The sequence below is a fragment of the Pristis pectinata genome, chromosome 3 (assembly GCF_009764475.1).
Source record: "Pristis pectinata isolate sPriPec2 chromosome 3, sPriPec2.1.pri, whole genome shotgun sequence".
NCBI classification, from domain to species: Eukaryota; Metazoa; Chordata; class Chondrichthyes; order Rhinopristiformes; family Pristidae; genus Pristis; species Pristis pectinata.
Window position 1 is genome coordinate 107,108,378 of NC_067407.1, and position 25,670 is coordinate 107,134,047.

The 25,670-nt window shown below is 40.5% G+C and overlaps 1 protein-coding gene across 1 annotated transcript in view; it reads left to right on the top strand.

The window, feature by feature from the left end:
- Positions 1-25,670, top strand: part of ppp2r5a (protein phosphatase 2, regulatory subunit B', alpha isoform) — a 127,893-nt gene that overhangs the window by 86,662 nt on the left and 15,561 nt on the right. The window contains exon 8 of the mRNA XM_052011882.1: positions 16,815-16,868. Coding sequence (XP_051867842.1) covers positions 16,815-16,868 — 54 coding nt within the window. The remainder of the gene's footprint in view (positions 1-16,814; positions 16,869-25,670) is intronic.

The following is a 25,670-nucleotide window of genomic DNA, read 5'->3' on the forward strand; positions in this document are numbered from 1 at the left end:
CTTGGGAGCCATACCTATTAGAACAGTACAGCACAGGAACAGGCTTTTCGACCCACAATGTCTGTGCTGACCGTGATGCTAATTTGAAATGTGCACCTGCTTGCACATGGTCTATATCCCTTCATTGCCTGCTTGTTCCTGTGTCTGTCTAAATACCTCTTAAACATTGCTATCATATCTGCTTCCACCAGTTCCCCTGGCAGTGTGTTACCACTCTCTTTGGGGTGGGGGAGGAACTTGTCTCATGAATTTGGTTAAACTTTCCCCCCTTTCACCTTAAAGCTATGCCCTTCAGTATTTGACATTTATTTCCATCCTGGGGAAAAGGAATTTGACTACCTAGCCCTATCTATGCCTCTCATAATTTTATATACTTCCATCAGGTTGCCCATCAGCCTCCGACACTCCAGAGAAGAAAATCCACGTTTGTCCAAACTCTCTTTATAGCTAATACTCTTTAATCCAGGAAACATCCTGGTGAACCTCTTTTGCACCATCTCTCCAAAGCCTCCACATCCTTCCTGTAATGCAGCAACTAAAATTGCACTCAATATCCAAATGTGACCTAACCAAAGTTTTAAGGAGTTGCAACTGACTTTTGTATTCAGCGCCCCAACTGATGAAGGTAAGTATGCCATATGCCGCCTTTACCATCATATCTACTTGTGTTGCTACTTTCAGCGAGCTATGGCCTCTGTCCAAGATCCCTCTGTACATCAATGCTCCTAACGATCCTGCCATTTACTCTACACATTCCTCTTGCATTTGACCTCCTGAAATCAACTCCTCACACTTGTTGAGATTGAATTCCATCTGCCATTTCTTTGCCCATATTTCCAACTGATCTGATCCTTGCTGTACGCCACTCGTCACAGACTTCCAATCAGAATAATATTCCTCCACCACTACCCTCTGTCTTCTATATCCAAGCTAATTTTGAATTCAATCTACTAAGTATCCATGAATCCCTTGCACCTTAGTCTTATGGATCTGCCTACCACAAGGGACCTTGTTGAAAGCTTTACTAAAAATCCACGTTTGTCCAAACTCTCTTTATAGCTAATACTCTTTAATCCAGGAAACATCTATGTATACAACATCCACTGCCCTACCCTCATCAGTGATCTTCATTGCCTCCTCCAAAAACTCGATCAAGTTTGTAATTCATGATCTCCTCTGCCATGGAGATGTTTTTTAAAAAAAAGTTCTTGAAGCTGCCATGTAAATGCTGTAAGAAATCTGCTGATATGCACAACTGATTATAAGGTGATTGCTGTCTTTCTTGGGAGTTCATAGTAAAATGACAAATTGTATTTTGGACACATTATGCATATTATGTTTTAAGGGTGCTTTTTCAAACCATGCAGTCATTGAAATTATTCAAATGAGGTTTTCTTTAGTAATTATGAACAAACTCAGTAGAAATGTTGTCTGTGTATAGAGTTAAATCATTTAAAGATATTCAATCTAATTTATTTTGCCATTGAGTCAGCAATATAAAACTATCACTATCATCTTTTTGAGTCACACAAAACAGATGTAACTCAAAAAGATGATAGTGATAGATTTTACTGTGATCATATCCTAGATCAGAGTACAAACACATCCCTTTCACAAACTTCAGGTATAATTGAAATGTATTATTTCTCTTTTTAAACTTTATAGTTTGATTAGGGAAGTCATGATTAATGGGGTGAAAAGTTTAATGGACTAGATTTTTGTTGTATAAGTAGCAGTTATTTGTGTATAAATTGGAAAGCAACTTCCAACTTTAGATGCAGAAATCAGGACATTGTTGTCCAAATGGCCTCAGCAGTGACAGCGGTATCCCACCATGAAACGTGGCATTGAAATACATAGAACATGGTGCATTTGTTGCTCTTGTGTGATTATGTACCCATTACACTTGTCAGGAAATGTTATGCCTTGTCCATGTTACTGTCGATAAATTTTTAATGACGTATAAGTCAATGATTGTTGAACAATTAACTAAACTATAATAACTGTCTATTGCTTAAAAAAATATAAACGTGGAAAGTCATTCCTTTTAGATTTTAATGATTTTTAGATGTGTTTCACTTTTTTTGTTTTTTTTATTTCTCTCAATATAGCCTTTCTTTCCATGTCTTTTTTTTCTTTTTTATCTAATTAAATGTTTCTAAATGACTCTTCTTTTCAATCTCACATCTTATTAATCTAACACAATTTTTTTGCCTATGTCACAGGTCTCAGACGACCTGTAGAGGGTGCTGTATCATTTTTGACACACTTAAATGAAATTGCATAGAATTAGGAGCAGGACGAGAACAGTCAGCCTTTCTGAGTTCGCTCCACCATTTAATGCAATCGTTACTGATCTTCTTTCTCAATACAATATTCCCACTCTCTTTCCATCCTATGGCTTTTGTATCTGGAAGTTTATTTCCTTAAAAATATTCAGCAACTTGGCCTCTGCACTAGTGAATTCCTCTGGTTCCCCAGTCTCTGAATGAAGAAATTTCACCTCCTATCAGTCCTAAATCTTTTAGCCTGTAATCTGAGAATGTAACCTCTTGTTCTAGACAGCCGCAATTGTCTAGCCCTTTGAAAATTGTGTATTTCAATTAGATCTTTCATTCTTCTAAGCTTATGGACACAAAATAGTTAACTTGCTCTCTCCTGCTGTGACAGTCCCACCATCCCAGTGAACCTTTGCTGCATTCCCTCTATGGCAAGTAGGGAGATCAAAGCTGCTTACACTGATCCAGGTATACTCTCGACTAAGCCTAATAACAAGACATCCTTGCTCCATGTTGCTGTCATTTGGTTTCTTGCTGCACCTGCGCATTTACTTTCAGTGAGAAACAAAGGACTGCAGATGCTGGAATCTAGATGAAAAAACACAAGATGCTGGAGAAACTCAGCAGGCCAGGCAGCATCCATGGAGAAAAACAGGCAGTCAACATTTCGGGTCAGAACCCTTCTTCAGGACTGAAGATAGGAAAAGGGGAAGCCCAATATATAAGGGGGAGAAAAGAGCAGTGATAGGTGGACAAAAGAGGGGAGGCAGGGTGAGCATCAGAACGGGACCCCACCACCAAGCATATCTTCCCCTTCCCATCCCTTTCTGCCTTTCACAGGGTTCACTCTCCCTGCGACTCCTTAATTCACTCCTCCGTGGCCACCCATCGTGCTCCCACACTGGGGGCTTTGCATTGCCCCTGCCATAGATGTAACACCTGCCCCTACACCACCTCCATCCAGGGACCCAAACAGTCCTTTCAGGTGAGACAGAGGTTTACCTGCACCTCCCCTAACATCATCTACTGTATTCGGTGCTCCAAGTGTGGCCTCCTCCTCAAGACCAAACGCAGATTAGGTGACCATTTCGTAGAACACCTGCGCTCTGTCTGTAACTCCAATCCACATCTCCCCGTTGCCGGTCACTTCAAGTTCCCCTCCCACTCCATCACTGATATGTCGGCCCTCAGCCTCCTCCACCGCCAGGTGAAGTCCAAGTGCAAACTGGAGTAATGGTACCTCATTTTCGTCTTGGGACCTTACAGCCTAATGGCTGAACATTGAATTATCCCACTTTAAGTAAACCAAAACCCCCAACTTGCCTCTTCTTTTCTTCCCTTTCCTAGCCTACCTCTTTTTTTTCTCCTTAACTGTTTCTCTTTTTTTAACCTCCTCTCACCTCATGGGGCTCCTGCCTCCATATCTTTGACCCATCCCCTGGTGGATCTGCTCTCCCCTCTTACTTGCTTCTACCTATCATCACCTGTGCCCACCCCACCTCCCCTCTTTTGTCCACCTAACATTGCTCTGTTTTCCCCCCTATATATTGGGCTTCCCCTTTTCGTATCTTCAGTCCTGAAGAAGTTTCCTGACCTAAAACATTGACCATCTATTTTTCTCCATGGATGCTGCCTAGCCTGTTGAGTTCCTCCAGCATCTTGTTTTTTTTTATTTACTTTAAGTGACTGTTGTACAAAAAAAAAGTACTTTGTCAAATGATATTTTCTAAATGTTCTGTTATCTCAACCTTTATAATGGTCTTCGGCGTTTTCTACACTACTCAAGAACATGGGAGAATAGGAGCAGGAGTAGGCCACCAGGCCCCTCAGGCCTGACGACCATTCAATATGATCATGACTGATCTATGCTGGCTTCAACTCGTCTTCTGTGCTGCCATTTCCTCATAACCCTCAATCCTTGATCTTTCATTCTAGAGATTCATTACCTTCTGAGAGAAGAAATTTCTATGTACCTTAGATTTTAGTGACAGGCCCCTCATCTTGTAATTATGCCCCCTTAAATAAGGTCACCATTCATTTTCCTAAACTCCAATGAATACAGACCCAAACTGCCAACCTCTCTTGATAGGACACCCCCTCATCCCAGGAATTATTCCTGTTGAATCTCCTGTGGACTGCCTCCAATATGGTAAGGAGAGCAAGACTGTTATAGTATTCCAGGTGTAGCCTTGCCAGCATTCTGTCCAACCCAACAAACCCATCCTATTTTTTTGAAGTTCCAACCCCTTTGCAATAAAGGCCAATATGCCATTTGTCGACTTAAATGTTTTTTGACCTGCTTGCTGACTTGTTGTGATTCATGCAATGGAACATATAGATCCTTCCGAGCTTCACTCATTTGTAGTCACTCTCCATTTAGATAACAGAACATAGAACAGTACAGCCCACGATGTTGTGTCGACCTATGTAAACCTACTCCACGATCAATCTAACCCTTCCCTCCTACACAGCCCATAAGCCTCCATTTTTCTTGTATCCATTTGCCTATCTAGGAGTCTTATAAGTACCCCTCTTGTATCAGCCTGTACTACCACCCCTGGCAATGCGTTCCAGGCACCCACCACTGTGTATATAAAAAAAACCTACCCCTGACATCTTCCCTAAACTTTCTGCCACTCACTTTAAACAGATGTCCTCTGGTATTGGCCATTGCCGCCCTGGGGAAAAAGTTGCTAGCTGTCCACTATATCCCTCATAATCTGATACACCTCTGTCAAGTCTCCTTATCCTTCATCGCTCCAAAGAGAAAAGCCCTAGTTTGCTCAACCTTTCCTCATAAGACATGTTCTCTAATCCAGGCAGCATCCTGGTAATAGTCCAGGACCACTCTCTCTAAAGCTTCTGCATCCTTTCTATAATAAGGTGACCAGAACAGAACATAATACTGTAAGTGTGGTCTAACCAGAGTTTTATAGAACTGCAATATTGCCTCACTGTTCTTGAATTCAATCCCTTGACTGATGAAGACCAGCACACCTTGTGCCTTCTTAACCACCCTATCAACTTGCGCAACATTGAGGGATCTATGGACTTAGACCCCAAGGTCCCTCTGTTCCTTCATGCTGCCAAGAATCCTGCCATTAACCTTGTACTCTGCCTTCAAGTTCAATCTTCCAATGTGTATCATTTCACACGTGCGATTTGAGCTCCATCTGCCACTTCTCCGCCCAACTCTGCATCCTGTCTATATCCCATTGTAACCTACGACAACTATCTACACTGTCCGCGATACCTCCAACCTTTGTGTCATCTGCAAACTTACTAACCCACCCCTCCACTTTCCCCATTGAAGTCATTTATAAAAATCACAGAGAGCAGAGGTCCCAGAACAGATCCCTGTGGAATACTACGAGTCATCGACCTCCAAGCAGGATACACTCCATCTACTAACATCCTCTGCCTTCTGTGGGCAAGCCAATTCCGAATCAACACAACCAAGTTTCCATGGCTGCCATACCTCATGACTCTCTGGATGAGCCTACCAAGGGGAAACTTGTCAAATGCCTTACTAAAATTGGTATACACCACATCTATTGCTCTACCTTCATCAATTTGTTTTGTCACTTCCTCAAAAAACTCAATTAGGCTAGTGATGCATAACCTGCCCCTCACAAAGCCATGTTGACTATCCCTAATAAGACTATGCTTCTCCAAATGCTGGTAAATCCTGTCCCTAAGAATCCTCTCCAATAGCTTGCTCATCACTGACATAAGACTCACTGGTCTTTAATTCCCAGGATTACCCCCATTACCTTTCCTGAACAATGGAACAACATTTGTCATCTTCCAATCCTCTGGTACCACTCCTGTGGTGAGGGAGGACGTAAAGATCATTGTCAATGCCCCAGCAATCTCTTGCCTCACTTCCTGTAGTAACCTGGGGTATATCCTTTCTGGCTACAGGGACTTATCTATTCTAATGTTTTTCAGAAGCTCCAACACTACCTCTTTCTTAACCTCAACTTGCTCCAGTACATTAGCCTGTTCTAGTACATTAGCCTGTTCTACACTGACTTCACATTTGTCAAAGTCCCCCTCCCTGATGAACACTGAAACAAAGTATTCATTAAGGACCTCCCCTACCTCCTCCACCCTCAAAGCACATTTTCCCCCTTTATCCCTGAGCGGTCCTACCCTCACACTAGTCATCCTCCTGTTCTTCATGTATGTGTAGAACACCTTGGGGTTTTCCTTAATCCTATTTGTCAAGGCCTTCTCATGTCCTCTTCTAGCTCTAAGTCCCTTCTTAAGCTCCTTCCTGGCTACCTTATAATTTTCAAGAGCCTGCCTGATTTTTGCTTTGTAAACCTTAAGTATGCCGCCTTCTTCCTCTTGACTAAATATTCCACCTCTCTTATCAACCATGGTTATAAGAACATAAGAAATAGGAGCAGGAGTAGGCCATCTGGCCTGTTGAGCCTGCTTTGCCATTCAATAAGATCATGGCTGATCTGGCCGTGAACTCAGCTCCACCTATCTGGCTTTTCCCCATAACCCTAATTCCCCTACTATGCAAAAATCTATCTTAACTGTGTCTTAAATATATTTAATGAGGTAGCCTCTACTGCTTCCCTGGGCAGATAATTCCACAGATTCACTACTCCCTGGGAAAAGCAGTTTCTTCTCATCTCTGTCCTAAATCTATTTCCCCAAATCTTGAGGCTATGTCCCCTAGTTCGAGTCTCACCTACCAGTGGAAACAACTTTTCTGCCTCTATCTTATCTACCCTTTTCATAATTTTATGTTTCTATAAGATCCCCTCTCATTCTTTTGAATTCCAGTGAGTACAGTCCCAGGCAACTCAATCTCTTCTATAGGCTAACCCACTCATCTCTGGAATCAACCTGGTGAACCTCCTCTGCACCACCTCCAAAGCCAGTATGTCATTTCTCAAGTAAGGAGACCAGAACTACATGCAGTACTCCAGGTGCGGCCTCACCAATACCCTGTACATTTGCAGCATAACCTCCCTGCTCATATATTCAATTCCTCTAGCAATGAAAGCCAACATTCCATTTGCCGCCTTGATATCCTATTGCACCTGCAAACCAAGCTTTTGTGATTCATGTACAAGCACTCCGAAGTACCTCTGCACAACAGCATGCTGCAGTCTCTCACCATTTATATAAAAATCTGATCTATTTTTCCTTCCAAGGTGGATGATCTTGCATTTACCAACATTGTACTCCATCTGCCAGACCCTTGACCACTCACTTAACATATCTGTATCTCTCTGCAGACTCTCCACATCTTCTGCTTTTCCACTCAAATTAGTGTCATCAGCAAACTTAGATATGCTACACTCGGTCCCCTCTTTCAAATCGTTACTGTGTATCGTGAACAATTGCGAGCCCAGTACCAACCCCTGCGGCACTCTGCTCACCACTGATTGCCAACCAGAGAAACACCTATTTATCCCAACTCTCTGCCCTCTTGGTTAACCAATTCTCTATCCATGCTAGTACATTACCCCCAACTCCATGCATCCTTATGGATAACTGTTTTATGTGGCCGCCTGGAAATCCAAGTATACAACATCCACCTGTTCCCCTCTATCCACTGTGCTTGTTGCACCCTCAAAGAACTCCAGTAAGTTTGTCAAACAGGACCTGCCCTTCCTGAATCCATGCTGTCTGCCTGATGGAACCACTTCTATCCAGATGTCTCGCTATTTCTTCCTTAATGGTAACTTCAAGCATTTTCCCAACTACAGACGTTAAGCTAACTGGCCTATAGTCACCTGCCCTTTGCCTACATTTTTTAAACTGTGGTGTGACATTCACTGTCTTCCAATCTGCTGGGACCTGCCCAGAGTCCAAAGAATCTTGGTAAATTATCACCAATGCATCGACTATAACTCCTGTTATTTCTTTCAGTACCCTGAGATGCATCCCATCAGGACCAGGGGACTTATCTATCTTTAGGCCCACTAGTTTGCTCATCACTACCTCTTTAGTGACAGCGATTATATCAAGGTCTTCACCCTCCATCGCATCCATAATATTTCTCTTTGGCATGTTAGACCGCCACCTTGAAGACCGACACAAAATAGTTGTTCAATAGTTCCTTTACCCTACCATTCTTCCCCTGTCTCAGTGGGATAAACCTAGCCAGAACCCCTAAACAACCTACACATTTCTGCTGTGCATTTCCATGAGAACATCTGTTCCCAATTTACGCTCCCAAGTTCCTGCCCAATACCATCATAATTAGCCTTCACCCAATTAAATACTTTTCCATATCGTTTGCTCCTATCCTTGTCCATGACTATGCTAAAGGTCAGGGAGTTGTGGTCACTATCTCAGAAATGCTCACCCACCAAGAGGTCTGTCACCTGACCAGGTTCATTGCCTAGTACTAATCCAGTATGGCCTCTCCTCTAGTTGGCCTGTCCACATACTGTGTCAGGAATCCTTCCTGGGCACTGTTAACAAATTCTGCCCCATCTTAAACCTTTTGCACTAAGGAGGTGTCAATTAATATTAGAGAAGTTGAAGTCACCCATGACAACAACCCCGTTTTCTTTTTGCACCTTTCCAAAATCTGCTTTCTTATCTGCTGCTCAGTACCCCAGTGGCTATTTGGCGGGGGGAGGGGGGGGGGGTTGCTATAGAATACTCCCAACAGAGTGATTGCTCACTTCCTGTTTCTGACTTCCACCGACACTGACACTCAGTAGACGAACCCTCCACGACATCCTCCCTTTCTGCAGCTGTGATACTGTCCCTGATTAGCGGTGCCACTCCACCCAACCCCCCCCCCCTCCCTCCTTTTTATCTCCCTCCCTATCCCTTTTGAAACATCTAAACCTGGGAAGATCAAGCAGCCCCAATCCTGCCCTTGTGACAGCCAAGTCTATAATGGCCACAACATTGTAATTCCATGTACTGATCCATCCTCCAAGTTACTCTTAATACTTCTTGCATTAAAGTAAACACATTCCAACCCAACCAACTGACTGCATCTATACCCTATCCACTGCCTATCCTTCCTCTCAGTCTCTCTGCACATTGCATCTACCGTTACGCCAACTGCTCCATCATTTGACCTAACACATTGGTTCCCATCCCCCTGCCAACCTAGTTTAAACCCTCCCCAACAACTCTAGCAAACCTGCCCTCAAGGACATTGGTTCCTCTGGAGTTCAGGTGTAATCCGCCTTTTATTCCTCTTACGAAAGTACATGACCTCACACTTCCCCACATTAAACTCCGTGTGCTTGGTTTTTGCCCAATCACTCAATCTGTCTTTATCCTCTGACTGCATAACAACATGCCCTTCCACCTATTTTCGTATCATCAGTAAACTTGGAAACATTACATTTTGTTTTCTCCTCCAGGCCGTTAATGTAAATCATAAACGGTTGAAGGCCATGTCCGATTCCTGGGTTATTCCACGTCCCTCCAGCCTGAAGAGGACCCATTTCTTTCAAATCTTTGTTCTCTTTGTGACGGCCAGTTTTCAGTCTACAATAATAAGCTTCCTCCACTGTTTTGAGCTTTGAATTTATGCAGCCTTTTATGTAGCACCTTGTCAAATGCTGTTTTGAAATCTAAATACACTTCATCTGCATGTTTTCCTCAATCGACTCTCCTTGTCACATCCTCAAAGAGTTGTCACACATAATTTACCTTGCATAAAACCATGTTAACTTGGTTTGATTATATTTGGCTTTCCTAAGTGATTAGTTATTTCTGCTTTGATTATTGACAGTAGCATCTTGTCAAGATGTTAAACCAACTGCCATATAGTTCCATGCCTTCTGTCTTCCTTTTTTGAACAAGGAAGTCACATTGGCTGTTTTCCAATCTCCCTGGAATTTAGTGAGTTTTGAAAAATATCAAGCAATGAGTCCATAGCTACTTCCTTTAAAGTACTTGGATGCAGGCTATTGGGTCCTGGTAATTTGTCCAGCTTTACCCCCGTGGGTTTTTCTAATACTTTATCCCTTGAGATTTTTGCAAGTTCCTCACTGTTATTTGAAATGAGCCCATCTGTTTTGGATATTTGCAGTGTCCATCACAGTGAAGACTGATGGAAAAAATAGATTTAACATATTTGCCTTTTCTTTGCTTCCTGCTATTAATTCACCAGCTTTGTTCTCTAGAGGTTCTGCATCTCCCTGAGCTGCCTTCCTATTTGCATATCCACAGAAACACTTGCTGTTTGTTTCAATAAACACAAATTTTCTCTCAAAATCATTTTTCTCCTTTGGTCTTTGGTATCTGTCACTTTAAAAAAAAATTCCCATTCCCCTGGCCTACCACCAACCCTTGCCACTTTTTTAATGGAGTCATACAGCACAGAAAAAGGCACCTCAGCCTAGCATGTCCATGCTGACTTTTTTGTCCATCTACACTAATCCCATTTACCTGTGTATCTGATTGGTCAAGTGTTTAACACCAGGGCTTACAAGTGCAAGTAAATTCTGCGTGTTTAAGGTGATGAGACCAAATACAAACTAATTAAATACAACTAATTAATTAGAACAGATGGTTGGGCGGGCGATGTGTTCTTGTTGTAACACATAGGAACTGGTGGATCCCACTGTGGTAAACAGTAACCATATCTGCAGCCTTAGTTGCTTGAGGAACGCTGGCTCAGGGTTAATGAGCTGGAGTCCAAGTTCCAAACATTTGGACGCATCAGGAAGGGGGAGAATTACCTGGACACGGTATTCCAGGAGGCAGTCACACACCTTATCCAGCAGGACCTATCATAAGGGTAATCATAAGGCGATAGCATAGTTCGGGGAACAGACACTGCTCTATTCTGTAAAGAATCCCGAAGGCTGTGTAGTCTGTCTGGTGCTGGGATAAGGAGACCTCTTCTTGATTGGAGAAAATGGAATGAGAGGGGAGGATCCAGTTGTTGTGGTCCACATAGGCATTGATGACATAGATAGGGCCAGGAGGGAGGTTTTGTTGAGGGATTATGAGGAGGTCAAGGCAAAATTGAAAAGCAAAACCACAAGAGTGATAAAACTCCAGATTAACTGAGTCACATGCCATTTGGAAAGGGGTAAACATGATTAGAGGTAAATACGTGGCTCTAAGTGTGGTGTTGTAGAAATGGGTTCCAATTCATGGGACACTGGTTCCAGTAGTGGGAAGGAGAGAGCTATTCCGTTAAAATGGGCTTCACCTCAATTATGCTGGGACCAGTGTCCTCACAAATCACAGAAAAAGGGTTTACACAGGGCTTTAAATGAAATAGGAGACGGGAGGGCTCTAAGAATGGGATGTTTAATAAACCGAGAGGAAATGACACCATGGGCACAGGATAGTAAGAGGCAAAGTGTGATAGGCTGGGATAGAAAATGTAAAAAATATGCAGCACAGAGGAAATCCAGAGTTACTAAAAATCATTTAAAAAATGGTTAATAGTATTTCTTTGAATGAATGTAGCATTTGCATTAAGATAGATGAGTTGACAGCACAGATAGCAACATACAAGTATGATCAAATAGCTGTTATGGAGACATGGTTGCAGGGTAACCAGGAATTGAGAGCTCAATATTCCAGGTTATATGATATTCCAAAGGAACAGACCTAAAGGGAAAGGATGTGGGGTAGTATTAGTACAGAGAGGAAAATGAAAGAAAAATACTTACCTATCACTACCTGCTGCCCTGGTGACCTCACATAGGGGCACTCAATCAGGAGAAGACTTTGAGTAGCTCATGAGGCAGGTTAGTGTATCCAGTTTTTTAACTACTTTTCTGTCTATAAATCTAAGCCTCCCTGTGTTTTTAAACACTTCTTGGTCCTTGCTGTCTTCTAAGTCTCAGGCATCCCTGTGCTTTCAATCACTCCTTGCTACTCTCTGATGTTTCTGTAGTTTCTGATTTTCTCTTTCCTTCCATTTTCAAAGAGTTGACATTACATTTGCACCTTCTAGTTTGCATTGGGCAGTGGGGAAGGCCGAAGACAAACAGTTTGGTGTGGAATGGGAAGGGGAGTTGAAATGCCATCCAACCGGGAGCTTGGGATGGCCGTTCTAGACATAGCACAGATGCTCTGCATGCCAGTGGCCTCATCTGTGATTGGTCTTACCGATGTAGAGGAGGTCATATCAGGAGCACTGAATGCTGTAGACAAGGTTGGAGGAGGTGCATGTGAATCTTTGCCTCACCTGGAAGCGATGTTTGTGTCCCTGAATGGTGGTGAGGGAGGAGGTGTAGGAACAACTGTTGCGCCACCTACTGCTGCAGGGGAAGTGCTAGGTGACGGAGGGAGGGATGGGTGGACCGGAGAACTGCAGAGAGAGTAGTCCCTGCGGAAGGCAGAAAGGGGTGGTGAGGGGAAGATGTGGCTTGGGGTGGAATCCCGTTGCATTTGGCAGAACTGAGAACTGAGGAGGCTAGTAGGGTGAAAGGTTCTGAGAGATCTGATATACAAGTACAGTGGCATGCAAAAGTTTGGGCACCCCTGGTCAAAATTTCTGTTACTGTGAGTAGCTAAGTGAGTAGAAGAGGAACTGATCTCTAAAAGTCATAAAGTTAAAGATGAAACATTCTTTTCAACATTTTAAGCAAGATTTGTGTATTATTTTTGTTTTGTACAATTTTAGAGTGAAAAAAGGAAAGGAGCACCATGCAAAAGTTTGGGCACCCCAAGAGATTTGAGCTCTCAGATAACTTTTACCAAGGTCTCAGACCTTCATTAGCTTGTTAAGGCTATGGCTTGTTCACAGTCATCGTTAGGAAAGGCCAGGTGATGCAAATGTCAAAGCTTTATAAATAGCCTGACTCCTCAAACCTTGTCCCAACAATCAGCAGCCATGGGCTCCTCTGAGCAGCTGCCTAGCACTCTGAAAATTAAAATAAATGATGCCCACAAAGCAGGAGAAGGCTATAAGAAGATAGCAAAGCGTTTTCAGGTAGCCATTTCCTCAGTTCATAATGTAATTAAGAAATGGCAGTTAACAGGAACAGTGGTGGTCAAGTTGAGATCTGGAAGACCAAGAAAACTTTCCAAGAGAACTGCTCGTAGGATTGCTAGAAAGACAAAACAAAACCCCCATTTGACTGCAGAAGGTCTTCAGGAAGATTTAACAGACTCTGGAGTGGTGGTGCACTATTCTACTGCGCAGCGACACTTGCACAAATATGACCTTCATGGAAGAGTCATCAGAAGAAAACCTTTCCTGCGTCCTCACCACAAAGTCCTGTGGACTGATGAAGTTAAAATAGAACTTCCTGGCCGCAATGAGTAAAGGTATGTTTGGAGAAAAAGGGGTGCAGAATTTCATGAAAAAAACATCTCTCCAACTGTTAAGCACGGGGATGGATCGATCATGCTTTGGGCTTGTGTTGCAGCCAGTGGCACAGGGAACATTTCACTGATAGACGGAAGAATGAATTCAATTAAATACCAGCAAATTCTGGAAGCAAACATCACACCCTCTGTTTAAAAAAAAGCTGAGATGAAAAGAGGATGGCTTCTACAACAGGGTAACAATCCTAAACACACCTCATAATCCACAATGGACTACCTCAAGAGGCATAAGCTGAAGGTTTTGCTATGGCCCTCACAGTCCCCCGACCTAAACATCATTGAAAATCTGTGGATAGACCTCGAGCAGTGCATGCAAGACGGCCCAAGAATCTCACAGAACTAGAAGCCTTTTGCAAGGAAGAATGGGTGGAAATCCCCCAAACAAGAAATGAAGGACTCTTAGCTGGCTACAGAAATCATTTACAAGCTGTGATACTTGCCAAAGGCAGTGTTACTAAGTACTGTCCATGCAGGGTGCCCAAACTTTTGCTTTGGGCCCTTTTCCTTTTTTGTTATTTTGAAACTGTAAAAGATGTAAATTTAAAAAAAAGTAATCTTGCTTAAAATATTAAAGGAATGTATCATCTTTAACTTTATGCCTTTTGGAAATCAGGTCATCTTTTACTCGCTTAGCTATTCACAGTAACAGAAATTTTGACCGGGGTGCTCAAACTTTTGCATGCCACTGTATTTGGACAACGAAGGGCTGATTAAGGATAGTCAGCATGGGTTTGTGCATGGTAGATCGTGTTTAACGAATCTTGTAGAGTTTTTCAAGGAGGTTACCAAGAAAATAGATGAAGGAAAGGCTGTGGATGTTGCCTGCATGGACTTTAGTAAGGCCTTTGACAAGGTCCCACATGGGATGATAGTTCAGAGGTTTAGACATTAGGTATCCACGGAAAGGTTGTAAACTGGATTCGAAATTGGCTGTGTGGGAGAAGACAGAGTGGTAGTGGATGATTTCCTCAGGCTGGAGGCCTGTGACTAGTGTGTGCATCAGGGATCTGTGCTGGGACCGTTGTTGTTTGTTGTCTATATTGATGATCTAGATGATGATGTGGTAAATTGGATCAGCAAGTCTGCTGATGACACTAAGACTGGAGGCGTTGTGGACAGCAAGGAAGGCTTTCAAAGCTTGCAGAGGGATCTGGACCAACTGGGAAAATGGCAGATGGAATTTAATGCAGACAAGTGTGAGGTGTTGCATTTTGGAAGGACAAATCAAGGTAGGACATACGCAGTAAATGGTAGGGCACCGAGGAGTGCGGAGGAACAAAGGGATCTGGGAGTTCAGGTACATAATTCCCTGAAAGTGGCGTCACAGTTAGACAGGGTTGTAAAGAAGGCTTTTGGCATCCTGGCATTCCTAAATCAAAGTATTGAGTATAGGAGTTGGGGTGTTATGGTGAGGTTGTATAAGACATTCGTGAGGCCAAATTTGGAGTGTTGTGTGCAGTTCTGGTCACCTAACTTTAGGAAGGATATCAGTAAGATTGAAAGAGTGCAGAGAAGATTTACTAGAATGTTGCTGGGTCTTCAAGAGTTGAGTTACAGGAACAGATTGAACAGGTTAGGACTTTATTCCTTGGAGCGCAGAAGAATGAGGGGAGATTTGATAGAGGTTTACGAAATTATGAGGGGTATAGACAGAGTAAATGCGAGTAGGCTGTTTCCACCTAGATTAGGAGAGAGAAGTATGAGAGGACATGGCCTTAGGGTGAAAGGGGAAAGGTTTAGGGGGAACATTAGTGGGAATTTCTTCTCTCAGAGAGTGGTGGGAGTGTGGAACGAGCTGCCATCTGACGTGGTAAATGCGGGCTCACTCTTAAGTTTTAAGAATAAATTAGATAGATACGTGGATGGGAGAGGTCTGGAGGGTTATGGACTGGGTGCAGGTCACTGGGACTAGCAGAATAAAGTTTTGGCACAGTCTAGAAGGGTCAAATGGCCTGTTTTCTGTGCTGCAGTGTCTATGGTTCTATGTGAGGACTGGGGACAACAGGTGTGGCAGAGATAGAGAAACTGAGAGAATGGGCTGGCATCCTTATGAGACAGTAGCACAAGTAATCCTTTGGAAGGTTATTTGAGCTACCTTCTGCAAATTAGTTGAATTGCTTAGCAGTTTCCCTATTCCCTATATTATTCCCAACACTTCACAGATCTTTTTCTTTTTACATATTTTGTAGATGCTTTTACGGTCCAATTTGTATGTTACCTGCAAGTTTAATCCCATAATCTATTTTTGTTCTTTTAATCAATTGCTTTGTATCATTTGCTGAAATCTAAACTACTTCCAATCTTCAGGTTTACTATTTTGTCAGACTATTTTATATGACTTCTCTTGGGATCCAATACAATTGTCAACTTCTTTTGTTAGCCATAATTGGGTTGCTTTTCATTTTGTACTTTTATGCCAGGTAGGCATGTATAACAGCTGTAGTACCTGCATTTATCCATAAAATGTTAGCCATTGCCTTATCCACCACCATATAGCCACCCAGATCCTTTGTACATCAACATTTCCCAAGCTATCAGCATTTAAATAATACTCTGCCAGTACAGATTCCCATAAAAGATGAGTGTAATGAACATTTCAGGACAAATACACCAAAGAAAAACTTACATTTTATACTTTTAACATTTTTAAAAATTCTTCACAAAAAATCTTTTTTGAATTGTCATAATTGTTATTTAGCTTGCAACAACAATGCTGAAACTAGTTCTTAAAGATTTTATTGCCATATCTTAAGAGTACCTTTAAAATTTTTTTTTAAAGTTCATCAAACTTAATTTCTTAAAGAGCCACTGGCTCTTTGACTGTTTTCGTATAACTATTTATACATTTTGTGATATGGCAGTAAAATGCATTGATCAATGTACATATATTGACAAAGTACTGGTTATACTTGTGGAGATGACATAGTCATTTCAGCGTCACCGTGCATTTTGAGTATGGATAAGGCCAGTTATAGCTTTCACCACTTCACTGGCATTTAACATGTGTCTAGTTGATTGTCAAACTTAAATCATTATTTTGCCTCTATTTGTAATTATATTAACTTGGCAGCATAACATTTAAAAATATGTTTTTCAGTTGTTCCACATGATATACAGAGGGGTGATTGTGCTGGTATCTATGAACTACTTTGTTTCTATTAGGAATGTAAACTAATAATTTTTTCCATGAGAGTTGTAGCTGATAATCAGTTGTTGTCTCTTTTTGTCTTCTAGTTGGCTTATTGTGTGGTACAATTCTTGGAAAAAGATGCAACTCTTACAGAACCAGTAAGTTTTATCAGTTCACTTTTAGAAGTAATTCTGTTTTTGAACTCTGGTGATTTACGAAAAAAAAGCATTTGTTTTGGTTAGTTGTGGGGAGTTGGCAAGTGTGACAGGAGAAAAGTTTAAACATTCTGATTTTCAGTGGTGTTCAAGTTTCATATATAATTTTTGAAAAATTATGCAATCGTAATTTTGTGAATATTACTTTTTAAATAGCTTGTGATGTGTGTGGAGAGTGAAATGGAAAAGCAAGGCAGGATACCATAAACATTTTCAAACACAGGAAGTCCCCGGATTACGAACGAGTTCCGTTTTTGAGTCTGTTCGTAAGGTGAATTTGTATGTAAGTCGGAACAGTTATGTACAGTTCACATCTAGCGTCAATTAGTCCTAAATCACTACAAGCTTCAGTTATTTATTGCTATATATTAAGATCCAAATGGAATTTTGATTCCAGTTTCATTATAATTCCACACATAATGTGAAGCAATCTAAAATACAGCATAACTTGTTATCGCCGGGACATGTGAAGACTGTCATCAGTCTTATGTGGGTTTGGTGTCATTCATTACAGTACAGTACTGTGGAGCTACAGTTACCACATCAAGTGAATTTTGTGTATTTTCCAACTGACGGACAAAATCAACTTAAGGACATCTATAAAAACGGACCTCGGTCATTACCCGGGGATGACCTGTCGGGGGAGAGCGAGTGCTGGATAGATAGATAGAGAGAGAGATGGAGATAGATATGGTGGGTGGGGGCAGCGGGAGAGGGGGCTGGTGACCATTCATGGCGTCCCTCATCATTCGGAACTCCTCGAACATCCCTGCCCCGAAATAGCGGTACAGACTGTAACACATGAAATCCACGATCCAGCCGTTCGCCACCTTCATCACCTGGAAAAAGGTCAACACTGACAGGCAAACCGTTCTGCACCCAATTCCGCACCTTCTTCCCGCCGTTCGTAAGTACGGGCTTTCGTAAGTCGGGCGTTCGTAACCCGGGGACTTCCTGTACTTTTGATAATATTAAATTCACCTTGTTGTTATGGAGTAATTAAATGAAAATTCATAAATGAGAGACTTGCAAAATTTGACTTGGCTTCAAATGAATCTTCAATCCATTTCTTCACCTATTTTTGTTTTATTTTGAAAATAAGTCCTCATTAAATATTTGTTACTGTTAATGAATAGGACTAGAGTTTTAAAATATTTAATAATAGAATTCTCTTTTCTATTGTACTCCAAAAATGACCAACAGGTTTGTAAATTATTTGTTCTTGCTTATACTTCCTAGAGAAGAAAAATAGGCAAGGGGGGGTATCAGTGTTGTGAATTTCAAGTCAAGATTAATTCAGGTCTCTGAATCTCCCAGTAGAAGTAGATGGCAATTTTATATAGCATTCGAATTCTCGAAAAGGAATGAGATTTCAATATCCATGTTCTTACCTCACTCCCTTTTTGATTGCATTGAATATCATTGATTTGCCAGTTTGTGTGCACAGAAAGAATGTTGACTATTTTTGGTAATGTGCTGAATAGAAATGTGTTTTGAAAGAGATGAATTTTTTTTTAAGAAGTTTCAAGGTATTTTCCCAAGCAATTATTTGTTGTTTAAACAAGTCATGGTGTTCCTCTAAAGGCACCAATTCTAGAACAAATACATTCTTATTTGATCCTAGAAATTGGAACCATGGGGTTGCCTTTGTTGTAGTTATTAGCTGAAGCACATGAAGAATTTGGAGGATACCAGGTATTTGATGTTTCTGCATATGTCCATGTACCATTACTTTCCACTTTATTATTATTGGCAGAGACTTATATCTGTGGATTTGTTTGAGGATAGGCTGAAGAGCAGCTGAGAAACAAGCAGATTTTTATCATTGGACATCCAAGGCAAATATGGTTTTACATATGGCTCTGAAGCTTATTTTGAGCACTATGCCTTAAGCTGCATGCTGTTAGCAAGCACACTATACTACTGTCCAATAGGTTAAACCCTGGTGGACCAGGAAGAGAAAACTTTCTCACAGGAGTTCATGTAATATAAAAAGGATCTCACCAGTCATTAGAGTCAAATGTTTGGCTGCTTCATTGTACCTGAAGTTGCATTTTTGCATACCAGGTATTGTCTGTTCCTCAACTCTTTTAAATATTCATGCAAACTAAAAATTATTGCCCCTTTTCCTTCAAGCCACTTTCTCTGCACTCCTTTCCCTTTAACTTATTTAGTTAACTAAACTATAATTGGAAATGTGAATAATTATGCAAGTGAGCCTACTTAAGAACTGTGCATGTTATTTTAATGGTTTATTTGGATTTCCACTGGTTCTTAACCATATTTAGTTGGAATCTGCCAGGACATGAAACTCTACTCCTAACATCAGTATAGAACATGTGCAAGTCAGAGAGAGAACATACAAGTTCCATTACAGCACTTGTATTTCCAAACAAAAAAACTTCAGTTCCATTGCTCTCTTTTCTGAATCAGATAATCATATATTTATGAATTTGATTTATGAATATGACTGCAATAGTTTTTGCAGTCTTGTATTATGGTCTGCTTTTGCCAAAAGCGAATTGAAAGTATTATCGTCATTTTGAGTAAAGATCCAGCCAAGCAACAAAGAAAGGACATTGTCATTCAATCAATCTGAATTGGATTTGAGCTCTGTGCCGGGGTGAAAAGATGGTGTGCACTAACTCAGTTGCTACCCACCATCCCTTCATTTTTGGGGTGGCACTGCAGGTAGTGCAGCTGTCTCACAACTCTAACTGTCCAGGTTCAATCCTGATCTCTGGTGGCTTTTGTGTTCCCTGTGTTGACCATATGGGTTTTCCCTGGTTTCTCCAGTTTCCTCCTATATCCTACAAATCTGCTGGTTGTTAAGTTAATTGGCTACTGTAAATTACCCCTTGAGATATTAATGAACACATGAGTGAATAGGTTACAGGAAAATAAGTGTGGGGAATGGGATTATTCCAAGAGCTGGCAGACTTAATGGCTGAAAAGCTGCCTCCTATGTCATGTGCAAATATGAAAATATTAATTATGTTTCTTTAGCACTTTGCACTACATTATGTTCAAGAATTTTTGGCTCATTACAGAAATTCTATTTACGAAAATTCAGATCTGACTCAACCAATTACACATAACGAGTATTTGAATGTTTGTGAGCTATTGATTTTATGATCTCCTAAATGTCAGAGGAATTTCTTTCCTTTTTGAAGAAAGTATATTTGGTTATACATTATTTATTCTTGCAACTACATTTTCAGCTTTTTAGAAATTAACTGGCTCTATTTCATAATTAAAATGTAATTGTATTTTTGTGCATTTTGAATTAATTATTGAACATAAGAGTAACTTTGCTCAGTTTGTTGCTCTTTTTCAAATAGATTTCAGGTCTGGATAAAGTCAAACCACTTATGAAGTTGCTGCAGAATTGAGAGGCCATGTAGGATTTGAACAACCCCTGGATTTTCTACTTGCATAGCTTAAGTGAACATAGTACACAAATGAATGCATATGTGCAGTTATTTTTAGTCATTTTAAAAACCTCCTGAGGATCATGGAGATAAAGGCAGAGTTAGGCCAGGTAAGAGGAGGCTGTACAATGGATGATAGAAGGGAGGTAATAATGATTTGGATTGTATCAGTGAGGAAGAACTCATTCAATAAAAAACTATTATCAGTAATTTTAAGTGGGGTATTCCTATAAGCCTACTGTATGGTTAAACAATTCAACATTATGCTAATATGTTTCTTGTATTATCTTCTGAAATTTGTACCTCAAATTGCTCCCAGTACTATCAGTATTCATCCCAGTTTTATATAACTTGGAATTTGCTCTAAGACACTGTGAATTTGGAAACACAAAATTCATAATTGTACCACTGGATGTTTCCCATATTTCAAATAAATATTATTAAAATTTCACAAGCTTTTACATGCTAACCCAAATTGTTAAGTCAGTCCTATTTGCACATTGATTATGTGGTGCTACTGAAAGCAACAGTAGTACAAAAAGAATCACAGTTATTAACTTAAGTACTGGAAATAGGAATATTTAAAAAAGCATATTGGTATTATTAAGGACAGCAGAACCAGTACAATTACTATGCCAAATGTGTTTTCCTGATCCCATCATAGTCTAGCCAAAGCAAATGCCCAGCCTCTGGTACCGGTTACACCACTTTTTCAACTATTTCTTTTGCTTGTCTGTTACTCTTACTGTCCAGCCACTTATGCTCCAAACTTGCTGACTATTGGAAGAGATCATGATTCTGAGTAGATCCTAACTATCAATTTATGACTTTTCTAATGCTATAGCTAGGATTGGAAATAAGCACATGTAAAACCAGTAGGGAATTGGAGATCTTTGCCCTTTCCCATCTAAAGTGGATATATTTAGAGCCAGCCAAAACAAATAAATTAAGGTTTCTGTCATTCAAGTGAGTTTTTTTCTATTCCATCTCATATTTTTGGAGGGTATTTATTTAGTATTTCTTGACATCATCAGATATGGAGTTTGAATGCATTCAAGCCGATCATGTTACATTTTTATGAAATCATGTGAACATTGGACCCGATGTGGTTATTGAAATATTATTTTTACTTATTTACTGAGCCAATTGTTTTTTTCTAACTTGACTGTTCTATGGTGATTTTATATTCCCATTTATACTGAATCACATTTTGGAAAAAAAAGTAACTGAAATGGTTTAAAGGCATTTTTGACCAAAAGAGTTGGATCTGCATAAATGGAATATGATAATTTTAACTTTGGGTCAGTGGCAGGAGAACAGAAGATGATCAATGGATGCAGCATGTATTGATTGGATTCGGGTATGCCCACTTCATCTATTTTCTCCACTCCCATTTTGCGGCAATGTGCACTCAAGAATAAGTATTCACTCCAAAGATTTTAGTTTCTTTTGGGGCAATGAGTGCAACCTAAGGTAGACTACCCCAGGTGCTTTTCACCCTCATTATCCAACAGGTTTTATGGATTATCTGGCTAAATTTCATCCCACTGATTGCAGACTGTGTGGGTCTGAACATGAAACCCCTCAATGAGTAAAGTGTGCATTGCAGATACTAATTTGAGTTCATTGTTGAACCACCTAGCAAAACATGTATTATTTTGTGAAGTGAGAAGCTCCAAGTTAAATTAAATTTCCTGTATATTTTGTTTTGACTGTATTTTTTTTATTTTAACGAGCCTGATTCATAAATTATAACTCAAGGTATTTGGTCTTTTTCCACTTCTGGTGTCCTAGAGAATGCAGGAAGACTTGGAAATTTTCATTCAATGAATTACATTTACCTAGACTATTTAATCATGGGCATTGTCATATATTGTGCATTTCATATCATACTCTGGTTTGCAGGAAGAAAAAAATTGCTTGTTAGAGGGGTCCTTGATGCAAGATGAATTAATTCCATAACATGCAGCTGTTAAAATAAGATATAGCGTGCCATGCAAAAGTTTGGGCACCCCTGGTCAAAATTTCTGTTACTGTGAATAGCTAAGCGAGTAAAAGATGACCTGATTTCCAAAAGGCATAAAGTTAAAGATGACACATTTCTTTAATATTTTAAGCAAGATTACTTTTTGTATTTCCATCTTTTACAGTTTCAAAATAACAAAAAAGGATAAGGGCACGAAGCAAAAGTTTGGGCACCCCTGCGTGGTCAGTACTTAGTAAGACCCCCTTTGGCAAGTATCACAGCTTGTAAATGCTTTCTGGAGCCAGCTAAGAGTCTTTCAATTCTTGTTTGGGGGATTTTTGCCCATTCTTCCTTGCAAAAGGCTTCTAGTTCTGTGAGATTCTTGGGCCGTCTTGCATGCACTGCTCTTTTGAGGTCTATCCACAGATCTTCTATGATGTTTAGGTTGGGGGACTGTGAGGGCCATAGCAAAACCTTCAGCTTGTGCCTCTTGAGGTAGTCCATTGTGGATTTTGAGGTGTGTTTAGGATCGTTATCCTGTTGTAGAAGCCATCCTCTTTTCATCTTCAGCTTTTTTTTTTACAGAGGGTGTGATGTTTACTTCCAGAATTTGCTGGTATTTAATTGAATTCATTCTTCCCTCTACCAGTGAAATGTTCCCCATGCCACTGGCTGAAACACAAGCCCAAAGCACGAGCGATCCACCCCTGTGCTTAACAGTTGGAGAGGTGTTCTTTTCATGAAGTTCTGCACCCCTTTTTCTCCAAACATACCTTTGCTCATTGCGTTCAGAAAGTTCTATTTTAACTTCATCAGTCCACAGGACTTATTTCCAAAATGCATCAGGCTTGTTTAGATGTTCCTTTGCAAACTTCTGACGCTGAATTTTGTGGTGAGGACACAGAAAAGGTTTTCTTCTGATGACTCTTCCATGAAGGTCATATTTGTGCAAGTGTCGCTGCACAGTAGAACAGTGCACCACCACTCCAGAGTCTGCTAAATTTTCCTGAAGGTCTTTTGCAGTCAAACGGGGGTTTTGTTTTGCCTTTCTAGCAATCCTATGAGCAGTTCTCTTGGAAAGTTTTCTTGGTCTTCCAGACCTCAACTTGACCTCCACTGTTCCTGTTAACTGCCATTTCTTAATTACATTACGGACTGAGGAAACGGCTACCTGAAAACGCTTTGCTATCTTCTTATAGCCTTCTCCTGCTTTGTGGGCATCATTTATTTTAATTTTCAGAGTGCTAGGCAGCTGCTCAGAGGAGCCCATGGCTGCTGATTGTTGGGACAAGGTTTGAGGAGTCAGGCTATTTATAAAGCTTTGACATTTGCATCACCTGGCCTTTCCTAACGATGACTGTGAACAAGCCATAGCCTTAACAAGCTAATGAAGGTCTGAGACCTTGGTAAAAGTTATCTGAGAGCTCAAATCTCTTGGGGTGCCCAAACTTTTGCATGGTGCTCCTTTCCTTTTTTCACTCTAAAATTGTACAAAACAAAAATAATACACGAATCTTGCTTAAAATGTTGAAAAGAATGCTTCATCTTTAACTTTATGATGTTTGGAGATCAGTTCATCTTCTACTCAGCTATTCACAGTAACAGAAATTTTGACCAGGGGTGCCCAAACTTTTGCATGCCACTGTATATAGCTATTCTTCCATTTACAAATGTTCAATTTACAAATTTTTGCTATAATACCTTTAACTATTTGGGACACATGTCTTGGATACACAAATTTATCTTTTGCTAGCGTGGCGCTCTCTGCCCATACTTTTTTTTAAAAAAAACAAGTACAGTTTGCCAAGCTGCCTTGTACAAAATTTCATTTCATGAAATGTTTTTCAGGAGCATATCCTATTTGTAAATCGAGGAGTAGCTCTTATTGGCTGTAGATTAAACTGTTTAAAATGTTAAAATACATGTGTACATGGGACATAGTGCTGCAAGCCTGTGGTCTGGTGTTTAATCAATTTCTGAGTTCAAAAATGAGAATCCCATGGAGGCTTTGCAAGCATTTCATGTGGATATAGGCTTTGGATATGAAATTGTGGAATGTGGTCAATGTGCGATCAAGTTGTGGGCTTTAGCGCAAAAAAAAAACAGGATTTTGTACAGGCTATAGTGGTAAGTCTGCAATCATCAGTTATTTCAACTTTGTACTAGAAGATTGTAGACTTTTGTTTGGGTCATTGCAGAAGTGCAGGATTCAACACACAAAGACTTAATGCTAAAGGTGCACATTTACTTGGGAAATGATCTCATATCACTTGCACATACAGCTGATTACAGGTTTAACTGTAGGTTATAAATGAATGATAAATTCTTTAGTTAATGTGTTCCCAACACAGTTGCATATGTGCATTTATAGCTAAAATGATAAGATGAATAGCAATATGTGACTGTTTTTGATCATTTTGTTTAGCATATTTACCTCTGATTTGAGTCGTGTAAGCTATTTCCTGCTGAAATGAATGTACAGGTCCTCAGGTCACGGCAGGATTCCATTCCTGTGAACTGTCCGTAACCCGGACAGCTTGCAAGTCGGAAATGTGGCCGTGATCCAAGTTCCCTGGCAGCAGAAGATGCCTGTATCCCCGCAGCACCTGGCAAATCTATCCCACCAGTCTCCCTACGATTGTTCGTATGTATGGGCTGTACATAAATCAGGTGTTTGTAACCTGGGGAGGATCTGTATGGGGCTGAATCAGTGTCAATGTAGTCTCAACTACAGAAAGTCAGCAACTTCTGTTTCACAGCATTTGGTTGAGAAGTTCAATCATTTTGTAGTCTATCAATTATAAGCAAGCTAGCAAGCAGGTACTAACTGAGATCTACATTACTGGTTCAGTGAACCAGCTGATCATCATCTTTATTGTAGCCAATGTCAAACTATCTCCAGTGGTGCCACCTACAGTGTTCTGGTGCTGTTATTGGCAAGGATTGGTTGTGGGAATCTGCTTGTTCAAAGGAGGAAAGGTTGTTTGTCTTGCTTCATTCCACTTACAGAAATATACTGAACAACATATAGCCAATTTTATAATTCTTTTTGTCCTGCTAAACTTTCTCGTGTGCAGAATGAGATAAACCTGTTCAACTCTCCTTTTTCAGGATGCTCCTTAAAACCTACTACTTTGACCAAGCTTTTTGTCATCTGTTCTAATAACTCCATGTGTAGCTCAAATTTTGTTTGATGCTTATATGTGAAAGATCTTGTGCCCTTTAACTATGTTAAAGATGTTATATGTCTAAAAGTTATTATTTATCTGTGCATGAAAACTGTAGCCCTTCCAAATTCAATGTCAGTGGCACCACTAGTCATGTCAGGGCCTCGCAGCACTAGCGACC